At 46.0% G+C, this 19,536-nt stretch overlaps 2 protein-coding genes across 2 annotated transcripts; one reads left to right on the top strand and one right to left on the bottom strand.

The window, feature by feature from the left end:
- LOC8079612 (protein LIGULELESS 1) lies at nt 3,772-7,703 on the bottom strand. Its single transcript, XM_002447206.2, has 3 exons — nt 6,435-7,703; nt 4,403-4,557; nt 3,772-4,197 (listed from the first exon to the last, which is right to left on the bottom strand). The coding sequence occupies exons 1-3, from the start codon at nt 7,106-7,108 to the stop codon at nt 3,824-3,826; spliced, it is 1,203 nt and encodes a 400-aa protein (XP_002447251.1). The 5' UTR covers nt 7,109-7,703; the 3' UTR covers nt 3,772-3,823.
- LOC110436248 lies at nt 10,048-10,898 on the top strand. The gene is made up of 2 exons (XM_021462770.1): nt 10,048-10,500; nt 10,608-10,898. Exons 1-2 carry the CDS (start codon nt 10,071-10,073, stop codon nt 10,652-10,654), a joined length of 477 nt encoding a protein of 158 aa, XP_021318445.1. The 5' UTR covers nt 10,048-10,070; the 3' UTR covers nt 10,655-10,898.

Raw genomic sequence — 19,536 nt, 5'->3', positions numbered from 1 at the left:
GTTCTGCCACAAGTCAAAAGTTCAAAAAAATATAGATTCATTATATGAAAAAAAAAGATGCAACAAAGGCCAATATTAACATGAGGTAAGGTTTACTAAATATATTTTAAAAAACCCATATATGTGCAACCAAACGATAAAAAAAATAGAGAGAGCAATTGGAGAACGTTGGAGCAAGGAAAAAAGACCATTCTCCCTCTTTAAAAAGTGAGTTCAAAAAGACTCTTTCATATGCTCTTAGTCTGTCTTATCTTCCCTCTCTTTACATTCATATGGAATATATGTATTCCTTGACGGAGACGATAGTAGTTTCTAGTTTGCAATGTATGTGATATCAGATTGGATATTCCTCTCCGAACTCGATCCATGCATGCCAACATTACCTTTCACCCACTCTCTAATGTCACTTACAGCTGTCGAAGTGAACGATGACCGTCTTATATATGCACTCCAGCACTTGGCCGGGTCCAAAGCTCATTATTTAAAACCCTACGTACTTAAATTGGTACTTTGATTTTGAATGGAGTTCCCGTGTCTTTTCACACGTCTATGCTCAAAAGATTATACCACGCATAGTGGATGAATCATACATGAAGGGTGCACTCTGGTCCAGGCATCTAACGCTTGGGAATGTTTGTCCGGGCCAGACAATTTTTCACTTGTTGAACCAAACACGTCCAAAAAGCTGGTGGCAAGGCTGTCAGGGTATGAAAGCAGGGTACCCCAAGATATGGATATAGAGTCGTCAGGGATGACCCAAATAAAAAACTGCATAGCTAGCTAAAACACGGCCCGCCTCGACCTCCTCATCCCCCCAATTAAGCCATACGCACGCCTCTCCCACCTCTTGACCACACACCACGAGGTGCCCTCGACCATTTCCTACTACTACCTTAGCCGCTAAGGCAAGGACGAGAGGTGGGTAGACGCACCGACCTTGTAGAGGGGGACGACCATGCCAGGAGCCAGGCACGTACCGGTGGGGGACTGCTCGATCGGGGCAACATCGCGTATCCTGGCGCTGATGTTGGCCCAGCCATGTGAAAGGCACGAAGGCAAGAACGCTCTGTCCATGCGAAGCGTACGTGTGGAGAGGGTTAGCGTGCCAGGGCTGGGATAAGGCCAACCAAGTGGGTTGGTTAAGGACGTTTCTGGAGGTAGACACGGATGTATGTATGGCTAGGATGAAGGCAGCAAGGCACTAGTGGACAGCTGGGATGCGTCCACCGTGGATGGATCTTATTACTATATGATATGGTTAATATGACATGCATGTGTACCAGGGAGTGAGTGGCACTTCCACTGAACAGTGACATGCTGGCAGTAGTTGCCAAATTACGTCGTACGTGGTACGTACCGCCGACATGCATGTCCTTGATATTGGATAGCTTCATTCCAAGGTTAAGATGGAAACCTTCCTTAGCTTGCAGGTCCAGTAACGTCTCCCACTGAACAAACTAGAACAATTAAGTGCTCGAGTATGCAGGTTTAGACATGCGTGTGCTCATTAGTTTGGAGCTAACCACGCACAATGTTTCGTTCGCTACCTGCAAGGGCGCCGTACCCCGGCCTGTACATACACATATGTAACCGTAACACCACGTACACTCTTTAATACATGCATATGTACCATATAATTATTATATGTGTGGCGCGTGGCGGTGCATATGCATGCAATTCCACTAGAGAATATAGCAAGTGTTGTACACAATGCAAACGGAGAGCGAGGTATTGCATTGCTGTCCACCATTGATGGATATGATGTGTCACTTGAGAAACAAGCTGTCCGATCGATCGAGCTGATCGATCAGCATTAAGACGCCCGGGGTTAGTTGCATGCACAAGTCAACTTTCAACCACCGCTGCCGTAACTTGTTATGCTCTTAGTTCTTATTGATCCGGTCCGATATATATTTCCACCATTAGGTTGATGTGCCAAACTGTAGCTTTTGTCCAACTATCCAGGGTTAATTTTCCTAACTAGAAAACAATATCAAAGCTACCTGTCAATTTAATAGGATTGTGAGAAGCATTGCATGTTCAATGATCATTTGATCTTATCCGTTCTTGTTCTTGCATTGGGTTCATCCATCCTTTGTGACAATTCCAGTTTACAATCAGGATGGACACCATTAAAAATTTGCCAGGATATCCACACGTACGTCAAAGAGTGCATGCATGCATGCCTAGTGTGATTGACCAGGACAATCTCCATCCTATATGCCTATTTGTTACTGTATATATGTACTTGAAACTAATGATAGCTAATTGGACGTTTACGACCGGTAAATCCTAATCATAGAAGGAATATTGTATCCATATATAATGATGCTGCGTTGACATATATTTACAAGTTATTGGATAATTGCTTTTCTGGCCAACTATCAAATTAAATTCAAGCAACCTATATATACTACTAGTCTATATACTAGACTATTATTGGATATACATTTACAAGTTATTAGATATTGGCTTTTCTGGCCAGTTATTGGATATATTGTGGTAGTGTATTAGCTGAACATATAATACTAGTCTAGTATGTACTCCCTCCATACCCATAAAATAAGTCGTTTTAAACAATGACACGGTCTCTAAAGTCTAACTTTGACTTCTTGTTTTTTATAAAAATATTTATCAAAAAGAGGTATAGATATATTTTTATGAAAGTATTTTTGAAGACAAATCTATTCATATGGTTTTTTATATTTTCAAACTCAAGAACTTAAAAGTTATTCATGATTTATATTCCCAATGTTTGACCTAAACCTTGTCCGAAATGACTTGTTTTATGGGTATGGAGGGAGTATGAAAAACAACATCTGGTCAAATTAGATGCTGTTTAACCAAAAGTTGCATAGCAACATATATATAGCTAGCTGAAGCACAGATTTCAACTGATCTCATTGAAAGGTAAAGTTCAGAGAAGACTAAATCAGTTTGGTTGGAAGTTGAGTATAGTTTTCTACTAGTCAGATATCGCACCATAAATTTGCTCTGCAACTTCTACTATATACTCTTGTTCATTTAATTGTTCCAGAATTTAGTTAGCATTGATGCCACTGGAACGAATGAAAAACATGTTTATTGTACACATTGTGTAATGAATTGAGTTGAGTTTCACATGCACGCATCCACGAGTATTAAAAAAAGGGTCCCGTACCATGCATATATAACAAAGCGCGAAAAGATATAGCTTGTCATGTTTATGTGTATTGTCCTAAATTCCTCTCAACTAATATTGTTTGTCATTGCAGGATATTTACCTTATTAACTGTACTTTGAAAGTAAGACTTAACCACTCACTCATAAGATGGAGACTCATATCTGTCCTTTGCATGAATAGTTATTTAACAAAAATGTGTCCACAGGTCTGTATTACAGCTTAAACAGGAAACATAGTAGACATGTTTGTTTCATCACAAACAAGTTAATATTTTGATGCGGTAACTAACCTGCTTACTCTTACCCGGCCCATAGATGAGCACTAAAATGGTTAGCTATATATAATAGATCATGCATGATTGCAAGTACACATGTGCAGCAAGAAGTACTAGTACTATATATAATGAGCAATGGAATGATTAATTATAATATAGATGATTGCATGGCAAGCATAGACTATCATTATTATGTCCACATTACAGAAATTAACACAGATAATTTAAAAAAAGGAAAAAAAATATTCGGATTACGCGCACAAACAAGAGACCGAGAGAGAGAGAGAGAGAGAGAGAGAGAGAGAGAGAGAGATAGAGAGAGAGAGGGGAAAGATCGAGAGGGTGGGTGGGTGGGTGAGAACGAGAGAGTGCATCACACATATTGACTAGTGATCGAAGTCGAGATCAAACATAGCCTGGCCGAGCTGCAAGATGTTGCTGTGTTGGTGGTGGTGCTGATGGTGGAACCCTAAGCTTGGCTCTTGCACTTGAGCTATATTTGATGTGGTATCACTCGAGACGGCTTGGGTCTGGGGGAAGCAAGAGCCTGCTGATGATGAATGGAAGGGGAAGCCGTGATGCTGTTGATGGATGCCGTGATGCTGTTGCATTGATGCCTTCCCCTTGGGATCCACTGCTTCTTTCACCACCTCTCCAAGATCCATGGCTTGATCTTGTTCTTTGGACAAGAGTGCACTTCCCAGTATCTGTGTACCCAACCCATCTCCAATGTCCATGTTCTTGCTGCTGCTTCCTGCTTCTGTTGAGATTTTGATTCCAAAGGAGATGGTGTCGATGTTACTAAAAAGTATGTCTATAGTTCAATTATAAGCATCTGCATGTGTGTAGTGCACAACTGAGCCCCTTGTGTGTGTTCAGTCTCTCAATAAAAGAGAAAACATTTTGGAGACACAGCAGTGATAACAAAAGAAAAATTAGTGTAGAGATCGAGATATATCACGTACTGTCTTTAGCAGCAGCTGCTTTGTTCCCATGTGCCCTTTTCTTGTCCCCGGCATCAGCATCCGATGGCTTTGACTTGCGGCGACGACGGTTGTGGTCCGCTAGGCGTTTCCTGCAGCTCTTCTTGGCATCATCGAACTCATCCAGGAGATGGAATCTGAGTGACAAAGATGGACGATGAAAAAGAGAAAAAGAATTGAAGCAAGGGCAATATGAAAACATGCATACACATGAAATACCAACGAACCACAGCAAAGTCATATATGCAGTATATATATCATTCATATATTGTAGTAGGACTATATATATGTGGCTAACTAGTACCACCTACATATATATATAGCAATACCAATGCATGATGAGCTGATGATCGATGCCTCGTACATGATGGGAGATTTCAGTCCAGGAGTCCATTTCCTCAAGTAAAAACATCCAGAACTGAAGAAAAAAAGGAACATTCGTTCCGGGGACCAATGGCATGTTACTAATGATGGTCCAGAACATGAGAAAACATATATGTACACTGTTCTTCCCTGCAGACAGCTTGGAGTTTTGCAACTGACTCATATGATGTGTCTCAATGTGGTGAATCATTCTGGGAGAGATCCTGTTTACCCTTAAATGCATTGCCGGTAATTACTTCACACGTGCATGCTCTTCAGACGAGATCTATTTGCAGGTCCGGCCGGTCCATATGGATGGGCCGGTAAGAGACGTCTGTATATGTCTTCTCTCTGGCCAACGGATTGCTACTATATACCAGCCAGTTGCTGGAGGAGAAACAGTATACGAGCGAGCGAGAGAGAGCGCGAGAGGGTAGAGAGAATTAAGGCGTACGTTGTTGCTTGCATTTGCAATTTTTGCTCGTACGTACGTACGCTGGCTGTACAAAGTCTTGCGATACTTGGAAGAAAGTAGAGCCTTGCTTCTGACTTTTGAGAGGCCAATACTTGTACAGCCAGCTCACTGTTTCAAGCAATAACTACTCGATCGAAAATGCGAAGGAGAAGTCAAGGAAATAAATGGAAACGAGTAATGCCAAGGAAGAAATAAGTGGAAAGGAGTAAATATTGCCAAGGAAGAAATAAACTACTGGAAGAGGAGAAGAGACAAAAGATCAAGGACAAACTTCTGCAAATGGCGAACAGAAAAATGCCTTGTTATTGAAGACTAATTTCAAGGGCAAAGGGGAATATGCTGAAGAGAGAACATGGCTAGCTTACAGATCTTTAGCTTTGCAGCCAGTAAGTATTTTGCATTTTGTGTTAACTGGATTTTGTCAATTCAGCATGTTGGCTTTGTTGTTGGATTTAATTTTCATATAATAATAATAATAAGCATGTTGGCTTTGTTGTTGCATATTTTGTGTTAAGATCGAGAAGTAGTAGTTGATGAGTAGGACTACAACCATTTTGGGATGATAAGCTAGTGATATTCATCTAAAGAAATATGAGTTTTTGGGGGAAAGCTCATGAAATGGAAACATATATAACGAAGTGTAGGTCTAACTGGGATTTGCTTAAAATGCAGCTGAAGAGACGAAGTCAGAGAGAAACAAGGGCAAGGATGATATCATGGAAAATAAAAGCAATAGCTTTCACCCTTTGTTCAATTTGACTTTTACAACTAAATTAAAGAAGGTAAAATAATTATCGCAAAAACTCTATATCATAAGACGAAACAAGGTAATCTATCTTCCCAAAAGATTTCTCTGACAAAATTCTAGCTTGGAAGAGAGCCAAACAAAACGCGTGAGAGCAAGCATGCATGAAATCAGTTTCGATCAAGCTGGCCAATAAACTGAAGGGGATTTTGAGATCACTTAATGCAACTCGTGATGGTTTCAGAGATGTATGTGTAGACAAGATCTACATATAGATATCTGAAGTATTAATTACCCAACCCGACCGTAAAAGGTAGCTTAGCTTTTTTACCCCTCGAATTAAGTTGAGAACCAGGCCAGAGATCGAAGTGCATCTATCATCGATGAATTGAATTGAACCGAATCGAAAATCCACTCACAGACTGACTGACCTGCTGCACTGCTGGCAGAACCTCTGATGCAGTCCACCGGCGGTGACGACGACGGGCGCCTTGGAGTGGTGCTCGCACACCTTGTGTCGGCGGTGGTAGCGCTTGGCGCTGGAGAGATCGGCCTTGCATCCCTCGGCCTGGCAGCGCGGCGGGTGGTGGCCGTACGTGTACCCGCCTCTCGGCGGGAAGTAGGTCCGGTAGTTGAGGTTGAGCCCCAGCTGCGTGGCGGCGAAGCTGGCCATGTTCTCCTCGGCGGAGCTGACGAGGGTGGGGAAGTAGTACTCGGGCGCTGCCGGCGGGTAGTACGACGACTGGTGGAAGGTGCTCCCGGTCCCGGCGGAGCCGAAGTGGCTGTAGGGGTTGCCGCCGCCGCCGCCGCTAGCAAGGTAGTGCGAGGCGGAGGCAGGGTAGAACTGAAGGATGTCGTGGGGGCTGTGGCCGGCGATGGTGGTGGCGTGGTGGTGGTGGTGGTGGGCGGCGGCGGCGTTGGACGGGGGGAGCAGAGCCAGGGAGTTGGCCTCGAGGTTGTAGCCCAGCTGATGATGATGCTCCCTCTGGATGCTGTTCTCCTGGTCCATGATTGGGAGCAGAGAAGGGGGAGCGGCGCCCGCGTTGGACGGCACGTAGGGGAACTCATCGCAGGCGGCGTTGGCGGCAGCCGATAAGTTCATCATCTTCTCCTCTCGCTGCTAGCTAGCTGCTTAATTTATGATCGATCGATCGATCGGCCGGCCGATCTGTGGTGCAGGTGCAGGTCGCGGCTAGCTAGCTGGGAGGGGAGGGAGCAGGAGCACAAGCACAAGCACACACGGAAATGGATTCGTAGGGGACGGAGGGGGAGGGGAGGACGGCGGCAAGGACAGGCACACAGCTCGCCGAGATCGATGGCTGCTATAGCTCACAGTCGTCGCAGGTGGACGCGCGACGACAGACACTAGTATGGTGGTGTTGCCCTGGCCATGGTGTGGGTGATGGCGATGACACAGATATATGCGCTAGCGCCGGCCGGCAGCGCCCTTCTCGGACGGGATCTCTTTTGCTGCTAGCGGGCCGGGGCCGGCCGGCCGTGGGGGTGGGGAGAACGAGAGGGAGATGGAGAGCAAGGGTACTTTTCGTCTAGGGTTCCATGAAAAACGAGTGGTGGAGTGAGTTCTGTGTCATCTATCTAGCGATCGACGCCCGCAGCTCCCAGCTAGCTATAGTAGCCATCAGGGCCAGCCGACCGGCCAGTAGAGAGAGAGGGCCGGATCCATCCATCCATCGGAGTGCCGGAGTGCAATGCGGCAAAGAGAGATCTTAATTGGAGTTGGTGCGTGGGTGATAGCGGCCGCTGCTAGCTAGCTGCTGCTGTTAGGTTGATCTCAGGCCCAGCCCAACGGCTGGGGCCTCTTACCCCCTGGATCGCGCCCTGATCGGGGGCGCCCAACCGATCCATGGTTGGTGGGCCCCCGACGCGCTGCGCTATATAAACAGGAGTGGGGGCCGCAGGCACGTTCGACGAAGTTCGCCGTGCACACAACCCCACTCGACAAAACCCTAGGCCTTCCGATCGGCAGTGCGCAGTGGCGTCGGGAAGCACCACCGCGCCGCCACCGTTCTACTCCTACCACGCCGTCGTCGGTCAGTGCCGGTGGAGGCCTGAAGGACGACGGGATCTACTCCGTCACCGCGTCGACGCCCTCGCCATGGATCCCGCTGGATCTGCACCCGCCGGCAACGACGGTCGAAACCTTACACTCTAGATCTACATGTTCTACTTCATTGTAATAGATCTAGCCTGCATATGTATATCACTGTCTTTATTATTTTGTACCCCGAATCCCCGTTTTTGCTAGTAGTAGATCCTGTTAGATCTTTCAATGGTATCAGCCGATCTACTAGTAGATCGGGCTCGGGGACTAGCACAGCAAGCACAGCAAGTAGAAGGAAGGGATTTTCGAAATCCTAAACCTAACTCAGTCAAAACCGAGACCACCCTAACCCTAACGCCCAGATCCAAACGCATAAGAACGTACAAGCACAGATCGGGGAAAGGGAAACCTAACCCCAGCAAGAACGAGAAACATAGCAGAGAAATCCAGATAAAAAAAAAAAAAAAAAAAGAGCACAGTCTCGGCGAGAAAGAACCCCGCATGGGGGTCAAGCACAGGGCACCCTCGCGACTCCCATCGACGGCGGCGCGCTCAACCATCACGGGGAGCGCGCACTCCGGCGATAGGGCCCGCGGGGCGCCACCTTCTCTGGCCACAAAGGCCGAGTTGCTGCTGCGGCGGACCGGCGGTCTTGCTGCTGGTAACGGCATGGGCTGGAGAAGAAAGCTAGAAGGAGACAGGCAGCACGCAGTCAGAGAGCAAGCAAGAGAAATGGGGCTAGGGTTTCACTGCCTACCGGCCAAGGGCCTCTTTTGTCCACCCGAGATCAAAGGAGAGCCACTGGATCAAGATCAACGGCCAGAATTCGTTTGGACCAAATTGAGCCCAGGCGGGTTTCAGCGCTGGGCCGAATGCGCGCCGCCGGCCCAGGTTGCGGCCTGTTCAGCGCCGTGCTGACGCGAGCCTCGGCCGTGGGCTGATTTTCCCTGCTGGGCCGAATGAAGCAAGAAGAAGAAAAAAAAAAAAAACATAGGCATGCCCTGGGCACTGCACGCTGCTGGGCTACAACTGGCCGTGGGCCGAATGGCTGGCCGCGGCTTTTTTAAGCATAGTGATTCCTTTTATATTTTATTTTATTTTCAGAAGCATTTAAATAATTATTTTGCTCAGTTTTAAATTCTATTTAATTTGCACCAACGTGTATATTATCTAGAAAAGCACAGTCAGCAAGTTATGCTTCTGAAAATAGCAAGAAAATTAATGTTTTCCGCTGCGCAAGTTATATTTTAATTCTCCTATTAAATTGAACCAACGGGATATTTAATTTGAGAAACGAGTTTTTAAAGCCCAGTATTTTTGTGATATTGTTATTTTTTGACCAACGTTAATAATAGCAATATTGCAAATTTCGAGTTCTAATTTTAAGCATATATTCTATTCTGCCCAACGGTGATTAGAATTTATGTAGAGAGTTAACCTTTTGTATATCTTGATTTTGACCAACGTTAAATTAAGATATGCAATTATTTTTCCTAGATTTAATGTTGATGTTCTCACTATTTTCTCATATTTAATTTCAGACCAAGCACTCAATGCGATGCACTTCATCAGTGCAATCCCAAAGCTGACGGGGCAGAACTATGTTCTGTGGCGCGAGGAACTTGATGCAGCTCTAGCACTTGCTGAGATAGATTTGGCTCTTCAGGAGCCAAAGCCCACTGAGCCAGAGGAGCCCGAAAGGGCTCAGAATGAGACCGATGAAGCTTTTGCTAATCGGAAGCGAGACTTTGCTCCCATCAGAGCAAAGTATGATCTTGAGAAGTACAAGTGGGAAAAGTCAAACCGCAAGTGCAAGATTGTCATCAAGAAAACCATCACAGAGGGCCTAAGAGGTGCAATCCCAGAATGTGACACAGCAAAAGAATATCTTGAGAAAGTGAAGAATCAGTTCACTGGTTCAACCAAAGCTCATGCTTCCACCCTGATCCAGAAACTCACTAACATGAGGTTCACAAGGGGGAGTGTGAGAGAGCACATTCTGAGCATGAGCACCATGGCAGCCAAGTTAGAGAAGCTAAAGATGCCCCTCGCTGATGGTTTCCTCATTCACCTAGCTCTAAACTCACTTCCTAAAGAGTATGAGACATTTGTTGTTAACTACAACACACAACCAGAGGAGTGGGATTTAGAGAAGGTGATTGCTATGTGTGTGCAAGAGGAAGAAAGGCTCAAGAATGCAAATGGTGGTTCTGTGAACTTTGTGAAAGGAAAGAACAAGAAGCCATTCTACAACAAGAAAGCTCCAGATGCCTCCACCTCCCAGAACAAGGGAGGAAGCACTTCACAGCCTAAAGCACACCCAAAGCAAGACAACCAGCACAGGCAGGAGGACCCGGATCGCTGTAGATGGTGTAATGAGACAGGGCATTGGAAGCATGACTGCCCTAAGTTCATGAAACATTGCCTAGTGAAAGGTGAGGACATTATAACTTTTGTTGATGAATCCTTATATCTAAGTTATGCTAGATCCACATGGTGGATTGACTCAGGAGCAACTGTTCATGTTGCAAACTCTTTGCAGGGATTCAGTGGAGGGAGAACCCTTCAAAGAGGAGAAAGACAGATTAAGGTGGCCACTGGTGTTGAAGCTGAAGTTCAAGCTATAGGAAATTTATCTCTAGATTTAGCTAGTGGTTTCACCCTTGAGTTGCATGATGTTCTTTATGTTCCCTCTTTAGCTAGAAATTTAATTTCAGTTTCATGTTTGTCAGACTATGGTTTTGATTGCCATTTCAGCAAGAATGATTGTAAGCTACAGTTAAATAATAAATGTGTGGGTCTTGCCTTCCGACAAGACAAACTTTATTTATTATCTTTGTCTGAGAATGTGAATGCTGAATGTAATAATGCTGAGAATGCAATACCCGCAGATGCTAGCAAGAAAAGAAAGAGAATTGATTCCTCATCGAAATTATGGCACTGTCGTTTAGGCCATATTTCGAGGGGGAGAATAGAACGCTTAGTCAAAGAATCAATCCTCCCACCATTAGAACTCTCAGAGTTAGAGCAATGCGTTGATTGCATTAAAGGCAAGTTAGTAAAGAACATAAAGAAAGGCGCTAAGCGAAGCATGGGAGTACTAGAATTGATCCACACAGACATCTGTGGACCTTTTCCAGTGACATCTGTGGATGGTTTTGATTCCTTCATCACATTCACAGATGACTACTCTCGTTTTGGATACATCTATCCAATCAAAGAACGCTCAGAAGCTTTAGACAAATTTAAGATATTCAAGGCTGAGGTTGAAAACCAACTAGACAGAAAAATCAAAGTAGTAAGATCTGACCGTGGGGGGGAGTACTACGGTCGACATACCCCTTATGGACAAGTTCCTGGACCTTTTGCAAGGTTCTTACAGGAAAATGGCATAGTAGCTCAGTATTCAATGCCAGGGGACCCACAGCAGAATGGAGTAGCAGAAAGGCGTAACCGTACTCTAATGGATATGGTGCGCAGCATGATGAGCTATTCCACTCTGCCACTGAGTTTGTGGATGGAGGCCTTAAAAACCGCCATTCATATTCTCAACAGAGTTCCAAGCAAGTCAGTACTTAGAACCCCGTATGAGTTGTGGACCGGCAGGAAACCCTCAGTCAACCATCTGCGTGTCTGGGGGAGCCCCGCTGAAGCAAAAGTGTTTAACCCAAACATAGGAAAGCTAGACCCCAAAACAGTAAGTTGTCATTTCATTGGCTATCCAGAAAAGTCGAAAGGTTATCGTTTCTACTGCCCTGGTAGACATACCAAGTTTGTGGAAACGAGACACGCTAGTTTTCTAGAAGATCAGATGATCAGGGGGAGCAAGGCAGCGCGAGAAATTAACCTTGAAGAGAAGCGGGTGTTCGTGCCCATTCCTATGGTGCAAGAACCCTACTTTACGCTGCCTGTTGTTGTTGGATCTACACCAGTAGTGACAACACCTGCTGCTTTTTCGCCTATGGCCAATTTGGAACCTGTCCCTCAGGAGCCGAATGAACCCATAGTCGAAGAACAACAGCCCCAACAAGAGCAACCTCAAGAAGAAATGCCAGTAGCAGAAACTTCTGGCAGACCTCAAAGAGCAAGAAAGTCTCCTATTCCAGATGACTATATAGTCTATGAATGCGAAGAAGTTCAGATGGAGGATGAACCCACTTCATTTGAAGAAGCCATGAGGAGCACCGAAGCATCTAAGTGGCAAGAAGCCATGGAAGATGAATTAAAGTCTATGAGTACCAATAAAGTTTGGGACCTAGAGAAAATTCCTGAAGGAGCCAAAACAGTAGGCTGCAAATGGGTCTACAAGGTGAAACGTGACTCCAAAGGGAACATAGAAAGGTACAAAGCAAGACTGGTAGCCAAGGGTTTTACTCAGCGAGAAGGGATAGATTATAATGAAACATTCTCTCCCGTCTCGAGCAAGGACTCTTTTAGAATCATAATGGCCCTAGTGGCACATTTTGATCTAGAATTGCATCAAATGGATGTGAAGACAGCTTTCCTCAATGGGGATCTAGAAGAAAGAGTATACATGGCACAACCGAAAGGTTTTGTTGTGACAGGCAAAGAAAGAATGGGCTGTCGCCTGAAGAAATCCATTTATGGATTAAAGCAAGCATCCAGGCAGTGGTATCTAAAGTTTGATAAGACAATCAGAAAGTTTGGGTTTACAGAGAACGTTGAGGACAATTGCGTATATGCAAAGTTTAAGAATGGGAAATACATTTTCCTAGTACTGTATGTAGATGACATTCTACTAGCCAGTAGTGATGTCACTCTACTGCAGGAAACCAAGAGATTTTTGTCCTCAAATTTCGATATGAAAGACTTAGGTGAAGCTTCTTTTGTCTTGGGCATAAAGATTCACCGAGATAGAAGTCGAGGGGTATTGGGATTGTCCCAAGAGGCATATATAGAGAAAATATTGAAGAAATTCAATATGCATAAGTGTAGACCTTCACCTGCTCCTATTGTAAAAGGTGACAAGTATGGGGAACATCAATGTCCCAAGAGCAAGTTCGAGCGCGATCGCATGCAAGCCGTTCCATACGCTTCAGCTGTCGGAAGCTTACAGTATGCTCAAGTGTGCACACGCCCAGACCTGGCCTTTGTGACCGGGTTACTTGGTAGATATCAAAGTAATCCAGGTATGGAACACTGGAATCTAGTAAAGAAAGTCTTAAGGTACTTGCAAGGCACGAAAGGGCTCATGTTAACCTATAGAAGATCTGATGACCTACAAATAGTAGGGTATTCAGATTCTGATTACGCGGGAGATGATAGAAAGTCTACCTCAGGGTATGTATTCACTCTCGCGCAAGGAGCCATATCATGGAAGAGCTCAAAACAAACAATAGTCACTGCATCGTCCACAATGTATGCTGAGTTTATTGCTTGTTATGAGGCATCAGGACAGGTGAATTGGCTTAAGAAATTTATACCCAGTTTAAAGGTGGTCGACAGCATCGATAAACCACTAAAGTTGTATTGTGACAACGAGCCAGCAGTGTTGTATGCTCACAACAATAAGTCAAGCAATGCAGCCAAGCACATTGACATAAAATATTATGTTGTCAAGGATAAAATCCGGGATCACGTCATAAGTCTTGAACATATAAGCACAGAAAAGATGCTAGCGGATCCGCTTACCAAAGGCTTACCGCCCAATGTGTTCAGAGAACATGTAGCCGGCATGGGTTTAAGGGAAAGCCTGTGATTCCTGGATAGTAAGGGGCCCAAGGCGAGAATTCATCTCTAAATAGAAAAGTGTTTGTAGCTGTCTAATCTAGCAGTGATAACTGTCAAGATGAAGCATGCTCAATACACTGTTTTGTGATGGGGTGAGTTGACGAAGCGAGATAGCACAGTTGAGATCAAGGGGGAGAATGTTAGGTTGATCTCAGGCCCAGCCCAACGGCTGGGGCCTCTTACCCCCTGGATCGCGCCCTGATCGGGGGCGCCCAACCGATCCATGGTTGGTGGGCCCCCGACGCGCTGCGCTATATAAACAGGAGTGGGGGCCGCAGGCACGTTCGACGAAGTTCGCCGTGCACACAACCCCACTCGACAAAACCCTAGGCCTTCCGATCGGCAGTGCGCAGTGGCGTCGGGAAGCACCACCGCGCCGCCACCGTTCTACTCCTACCACGCCGTCGTCGGTCAGTGCCGGTGGAGGCCTGAAGGACGACGGGATCTACTCCGTCACCGCGTCGACGCCCTCGCCATGGATCCCGCTGGATCTGCACCCGCCGGCAACGACGGTCGAAACCTTACACTCTAGATCTACATGTTCTACTTCATTGTAATAGATCTAGCCTGCATATGTATATCACTGTCTTTATTATTTTGTACCCCGAATCCCCGTTTTTGCTAGTAGTAGATCCTGTTAGATCTTTCAGCTGCTTTATGGTTTGCCCTCCGTTTTTCCTCGCCTGCATATCCGTATGCTAGCTAGGCTTCTTGGGGGTATGTATCCCGTTTCAACGTAGCGTACGGCACTGTTGCATGTGTGGCCTTGAAGAGAGGAGGATTATTATTATATCGGAGCTAGTAGAATACATGATGCTGCCCAGATGTACATGTGCATTGCATGCATCGCTCTCCTCTGTGTGGCGTCAGTACTGTACGAGACGACGGTGGGTACGTACATGGCGCCTGCGCCCATGAGAGGGTATACGCTGCCTCCGTGACGCCAGGGGCCAGGGCAGCCCGGACGGACAGTGTCTCTCTTCGTTCCATGCATTCATGAGGCGTGATCTCATAGCCCAAAGTACGTACCGCCGGCGGACCTCCATCGTCGATCGATCTATCTCGCGATACAGCTACAGTGCCGCGCGTAGACTTTGCACCCTGCGCATGTACGTACAATGTATAAACATTACTGCCTGCAGCTAGCTCTAGCTAAACCCGGCCTGCAGCAGAGAGCCGATCGAGCTCTGTATTATATTCTCGCGCAATATGAGAGTTGCAGCGCACGTATGCGTGTACGTACACGTGTACCTGCATGCCCGTCGTCTTCGTCTCTCCTCGCTAGCAGCTCTACGGCCAGGGATTCTTCCGCTATAGCTTGCGGGTGAGGTGTCCGTCGGGTACAATTTCCAGGTGTGTAAATCGCGCAAACACTATTTCGGCAATCAATAAAGTTTGCGCGTCACGGCACTTGCTTTTATTTATTTAGGGCTGCCAGAATAGCCTAGACTGGTGGGCCCCTTTATTTCGTCTATTTCATTCATTCATCAGCTGGTGCTCTATTTTCCCCTTCCTAATTAAGCTGCTGGTGAAATTTTGGTTTTTAATTTGTTCCACCGTGGCATTGGATGCGACGATCCGACGACCTTATTACTCGCCACCTTCTTCAACCTAACCCCCTTTGCTAGCCCTAATTGCCACCGTAATTTTGCCCACACGTAATAAGCACCTCGTCATCATTATTAACTTTTTTTTGTTATCCCTTGGCATATGCCACCTCCAAAGGTTTAATTTCCCGGGCCCCATAATTCTTTTTTCCAATACATCACTACCTCCGCATCTAAATTGAAATGACTCCACTACTTGGTCGCCAAAAGAAATAAGGCACGCCATTTGTTTTGCAAATTATGTAATACAACGCAAACACGCGGACATGTACATATCCTCACCACTGTGAAAGTATACATACACCGTACTCTAAAAAGCACCTCTAAATTAAATACTGATTTGATAGATCTCGAGATACGATTGACAACACTAGCATAGGCTCCTCGATAATGCAATTGACGGGTGCGTCACCTATCACAAAAAAACAACGTCATCAAATTCTAAAATAAATCCGATAAAATAAAAGCACCCATGTCATGTCGTACCTTGGTGAATAGGTTCCACCATAAGCAACTCGGTCTGCTGAGTTGTGCTTAGTTCATAATAAGATGTATTAGTTTACCCATGCATAGAGGGCCAAGATGCCAATCAAGGCTCATGTCATACCCCCATCCTGTTGTGGAAAGAAGTGGTACATGTGGTTTACACTTTACTACCCGTATTCACTAACCTAAAGAATGAGAGGAATAAGGTGACACACACCCTAACAACAAAAAAGAACAAGAAATGCCACACCTGGCTTATCCCTACAATCAGTCCATTTCACAAATATCATATGTATAAATCGATTTTTCCTAGATTTCTCCTCAATTTGAGGCTAAAAGACACAAACTTATATAGATTCATATGATAGTTTTATTACTACTCCTAGAAATCTAGAAAGGCATATATTCTCTATTGAGATTTTGGGGAAAAAACAATGGAAGCGTGTTTAAGCATATGGGAGGAATACAAACGCTTAGATTTTAGAGAATTTTTTAGGCCATGTGATGTTGATTGCTTGAACTAAGATTACACATCTGAAATGTTTATTCAAGTGTATATACTATAGGATACATCTGATTGAAATTGGTCAAATTTCTGTCTTATTCGACGTTCATGATGTGATAGTAATACGACTTTACTTCAATAAACTTGGGTTAACAATGATATCCATGAACTCTGATGGCATCTTATCAATAATTTTCTATATAAGTTAGAGACAAAATTCTTAGTGAACCTTTAATTTAGCTTATTACCAAGATGAAGCAACAATGGATTATGGACATTGGTGTCCTTGTTCGAGGTTTACAGACCAACATCCTTTGCAGTACTTTAGGGGCATTGAAAAAAGAGAACGGGCCCATATGCCACCGGCTTTCAATAATGCAACTCTAGTGGTGCAGAGTATATATGTGTCAAAGCTATATGTATTTTGATAGTGGCTTTAAATCCTATCTAACAAAATTAACCTTTGTGTTGGTACTTGGTAGAGTATACGAAATCATTGTGCCTCATTTCACCACACAAGGCACAAGCATGCATAAAAAGGAGGTAGAGTTCCAATCAAACAGAAGTTTTGTTTTTCTTATCAAAATTATTTTGTTATCTATACAAGTGGTGTGGTTCTTAATTTCAATGTAAACCAACTTTTTTTGTGTGGATCTCAATTTAGAGATTGGTCGGTTGCTTGCTCTATTGTTGACCAAAATGAATACAAATTAAAATGTTACTCATGTCTAATATACTCTCCTCCGTCCAAAATTTAAGGACTTCTATTATTTTACCATAATAAGTCAAAATTCCAAGTTTGAACAAGTATGTCAAGAAAATTATTAGCATATACCATATTAAAGGAGTAAACCATAAAAATATATTTCATAATAATGGAACTAACGAGTTTTACATTGTATATAAGGTACGGTTGCCTTAGTCTTTTGGGTTGAGTTAGATCCGAAACCTTAAAATGTTGTGGGCTTCGTGTGTATATTGATTTGGGCCAGATCCACCGTTGCGCACTACTCTAGCAATCGGAAATATTACTATGATTTTCTATTATGTTGGTAAGCCTGCCGGGATCCGCAGTGCACTCTAGCAATATATTGTAAATATTGCTGTGTTTTTCTATAAAGGATGGTAACGCTAACGCATCAGAAAACTTTCTGTTAATTTGGGACAAAGAGCAAGCAGAGAGCGTGAGAGGGCAAACAACAACGCGCACATAGCCTTCGATCAATTAAGGTTATTCGAACTTCTGTCTCGTACGTACCATGCGGGTGCAGGCGTATATTAAGCTTTATCAGTCGCGCATATCCGTGGGGGTCCGTGCCCTGTTGTCATTGACGACCCTTTGCTACTTGTTGAGGTCATGCATCAGTCAACTGTACATGTGCAGATCGAGCCCGTCGATCGTTCGATCACCAAGCCCGCGCTAGCTAGTACATACATACGGATGGGAGTACACGCGCAACGACGTCGTCCGTGGTGCGTGTAAATATCGTATCATGTACCGCCCCCCGTCCTGGCAAAAAAAGATTACTCCCTTTTACTTCACCGGCCGGCCGGGGTCGTCCTCTCGACGACAAAAATACCCGTGCCAGCGCGACGGATGGAGTATTATTATATCTATCACGTCCTGCATGCCCCTTTAACTCCGTTACTGGTACGTGTTTACTATACCAACTACAATATGCTCTCCTCCGTAATTAGCCGCCGCAGTACCCTTGTTTAACTTGGACGTGGAAAAAAAATAAAGAGGACCAATAAATTGTAATGGCAATTTGCATTGCATGCTCCCGGACGGTTTGATCATCGATCCACCGGCGCCGTACGGTCGCGACGAGGTGCATCGTGCATGCATGCAAGAGAGCGCGCGGCCGTGGGCCGGCCGGCAGTACGGGCGAATCGAGCGCGCGCGGCGCACGGGCACGGCGGCGCGTTGCGAGAGAGAGTTCGCGCCGGCCGGTGCATGGTGTGGCAAGGCCCGGCCCGTGGGGGATTGAGGAATTCTAACGGGCTGAGCTAGTAGGCACCGTGCGTGCACGCGTAGTACTCGACCATCGACCGGACCGGACCGGACCGGACCCGGCCGGCCACGTGTAGCGAATTTCCGTGAGATTGAGAGCACTACAGGGGGCCCAGTCCGGCCGATATGCATTCAGTTCCTTCAGATTATATACCTGTTGTGGAATCGATCGATCTATGGTCTGTGGAAGGAACGACGACACGGAGGCCCAGCCCTGCGCATGTATAGTATGCATGCATGAGTACTTCCTCCACTATACGCTGGCAGCACAGGTAGTAGCGCGGCCGGATATGCCGTCCGTCGTCGTCCATGCAAATGCGCATTCTCACGCTGCCCGGACGTGGCAGGAGGAGCAGCAGGCCGGCCGGGCGCAGCAGAGAGCAGGCGTTTGGGCAGCTAGCTAGTGCACTGCACGCAGATGGCGGCCGGCCACCTCGCTCTTGCGCTTCACTGTGGCAGCGTCATTGCCATTGACTCACCCACAGTGCGCGGCTGATCTGATCTCGCTCGCCGGCCCTCGCGCGTCCGGCGTCGTCAGTGCACATTAAAACACGCTCCAGAATTAGCAGCCTTGTCCGCATTGCCATGCATGCATGGCGTACACCACCATCTGTCAATCGGCCGTGTGTGTGTGCGCCATGTCGCTGTCCGTCCGTGTGGGGCGTGGCGCGGCCGTCTCGTCGTCGATGACTGGATCGTCGTCGCTCGCTCGCTCGATCCGTAGTCCCATCCCTCCGCACTTGAACGATCCTGGGCTACGTACACGTACCTCTCTCACTCTCACTGACTGCCGGCCGGCCGGCCCGGCCCCCCCGCGCGCGCGCGCGGTACACGCCGGCGGCATGCATGGACGACTGGAGTAGCTACGTACGCATGCATGCGATGCGAGGCGATGCGATGGTGCCGCCCGGCCTGGCCTGTTGACGCATGCATATGGCCGGCCAACTCCCAACAGTGTGTTGTGCAGTACTGCTCCGGCCTTTTGCTTGCCCGGCGGCCGGCCGCGCCAAAAGTTCGTGCGAGCAGATCACCACCAGCAGGAATTAAAATCTGGGCGCAGCACGCAGCTAGCTAGCTAGCTATAGCTAGCACACATTTACAGATGCGG

The sequence above is a fragment of the Sorghum bicolor genome, chromosome 6 (assembly GCF_000003195.3).
Source record: "Sorghum bicolor cultivar BTx623 chromosome 6, Sorghum_bicolor_NCBIv3, whole genome shotgun sequence".
NCBI lineage: Eukaryota > Viridiplantae > Streptophyta > Magnoliopsida > Poales > Poaceae > Sorghum > Sorghum bicolor.
This window is presented reverse-complemented; position numbering and strand designations above follow the sequence as displayed.

Coding starts and splice junctions, on each gene's coding strand:
- LOC8079612 (XM_002447206.2), bottom strand. CDS start 7,108: ATGATGAACTTATCGGCTGCCGCCAACGCCGCCTGCGATGAGTTCCCC. Junction 4,558..6,434: donor TTCTGCCAGCAGTGCAGCAG/GTCAGTCAGTCT, acceptor TTTGTCACTCAG/ATTCCATCTCCTGGATGAGT. Junction 4,198..4,402: donor AGCAGCTGCTGCTAAAGACA/GTACGTGATATA, acceptor AAATCTCAACAG/AAGCAGGAAGCAGCAGCAAG.
- LOC110436248 (XM_021462770.1), top strand. CDS start 10,071: ATGAGCACCATGGCAGCCAAGTTAGAGAAGCTAAAGATGCCCCTCGCT. Junction 10,501..10,607: donor GAAACATTGCCTAGTGAAAG/GTGAGGACATTA, acceptor AACTCTTTGCAG/GGATTCAGTGGAGGGAGAAC.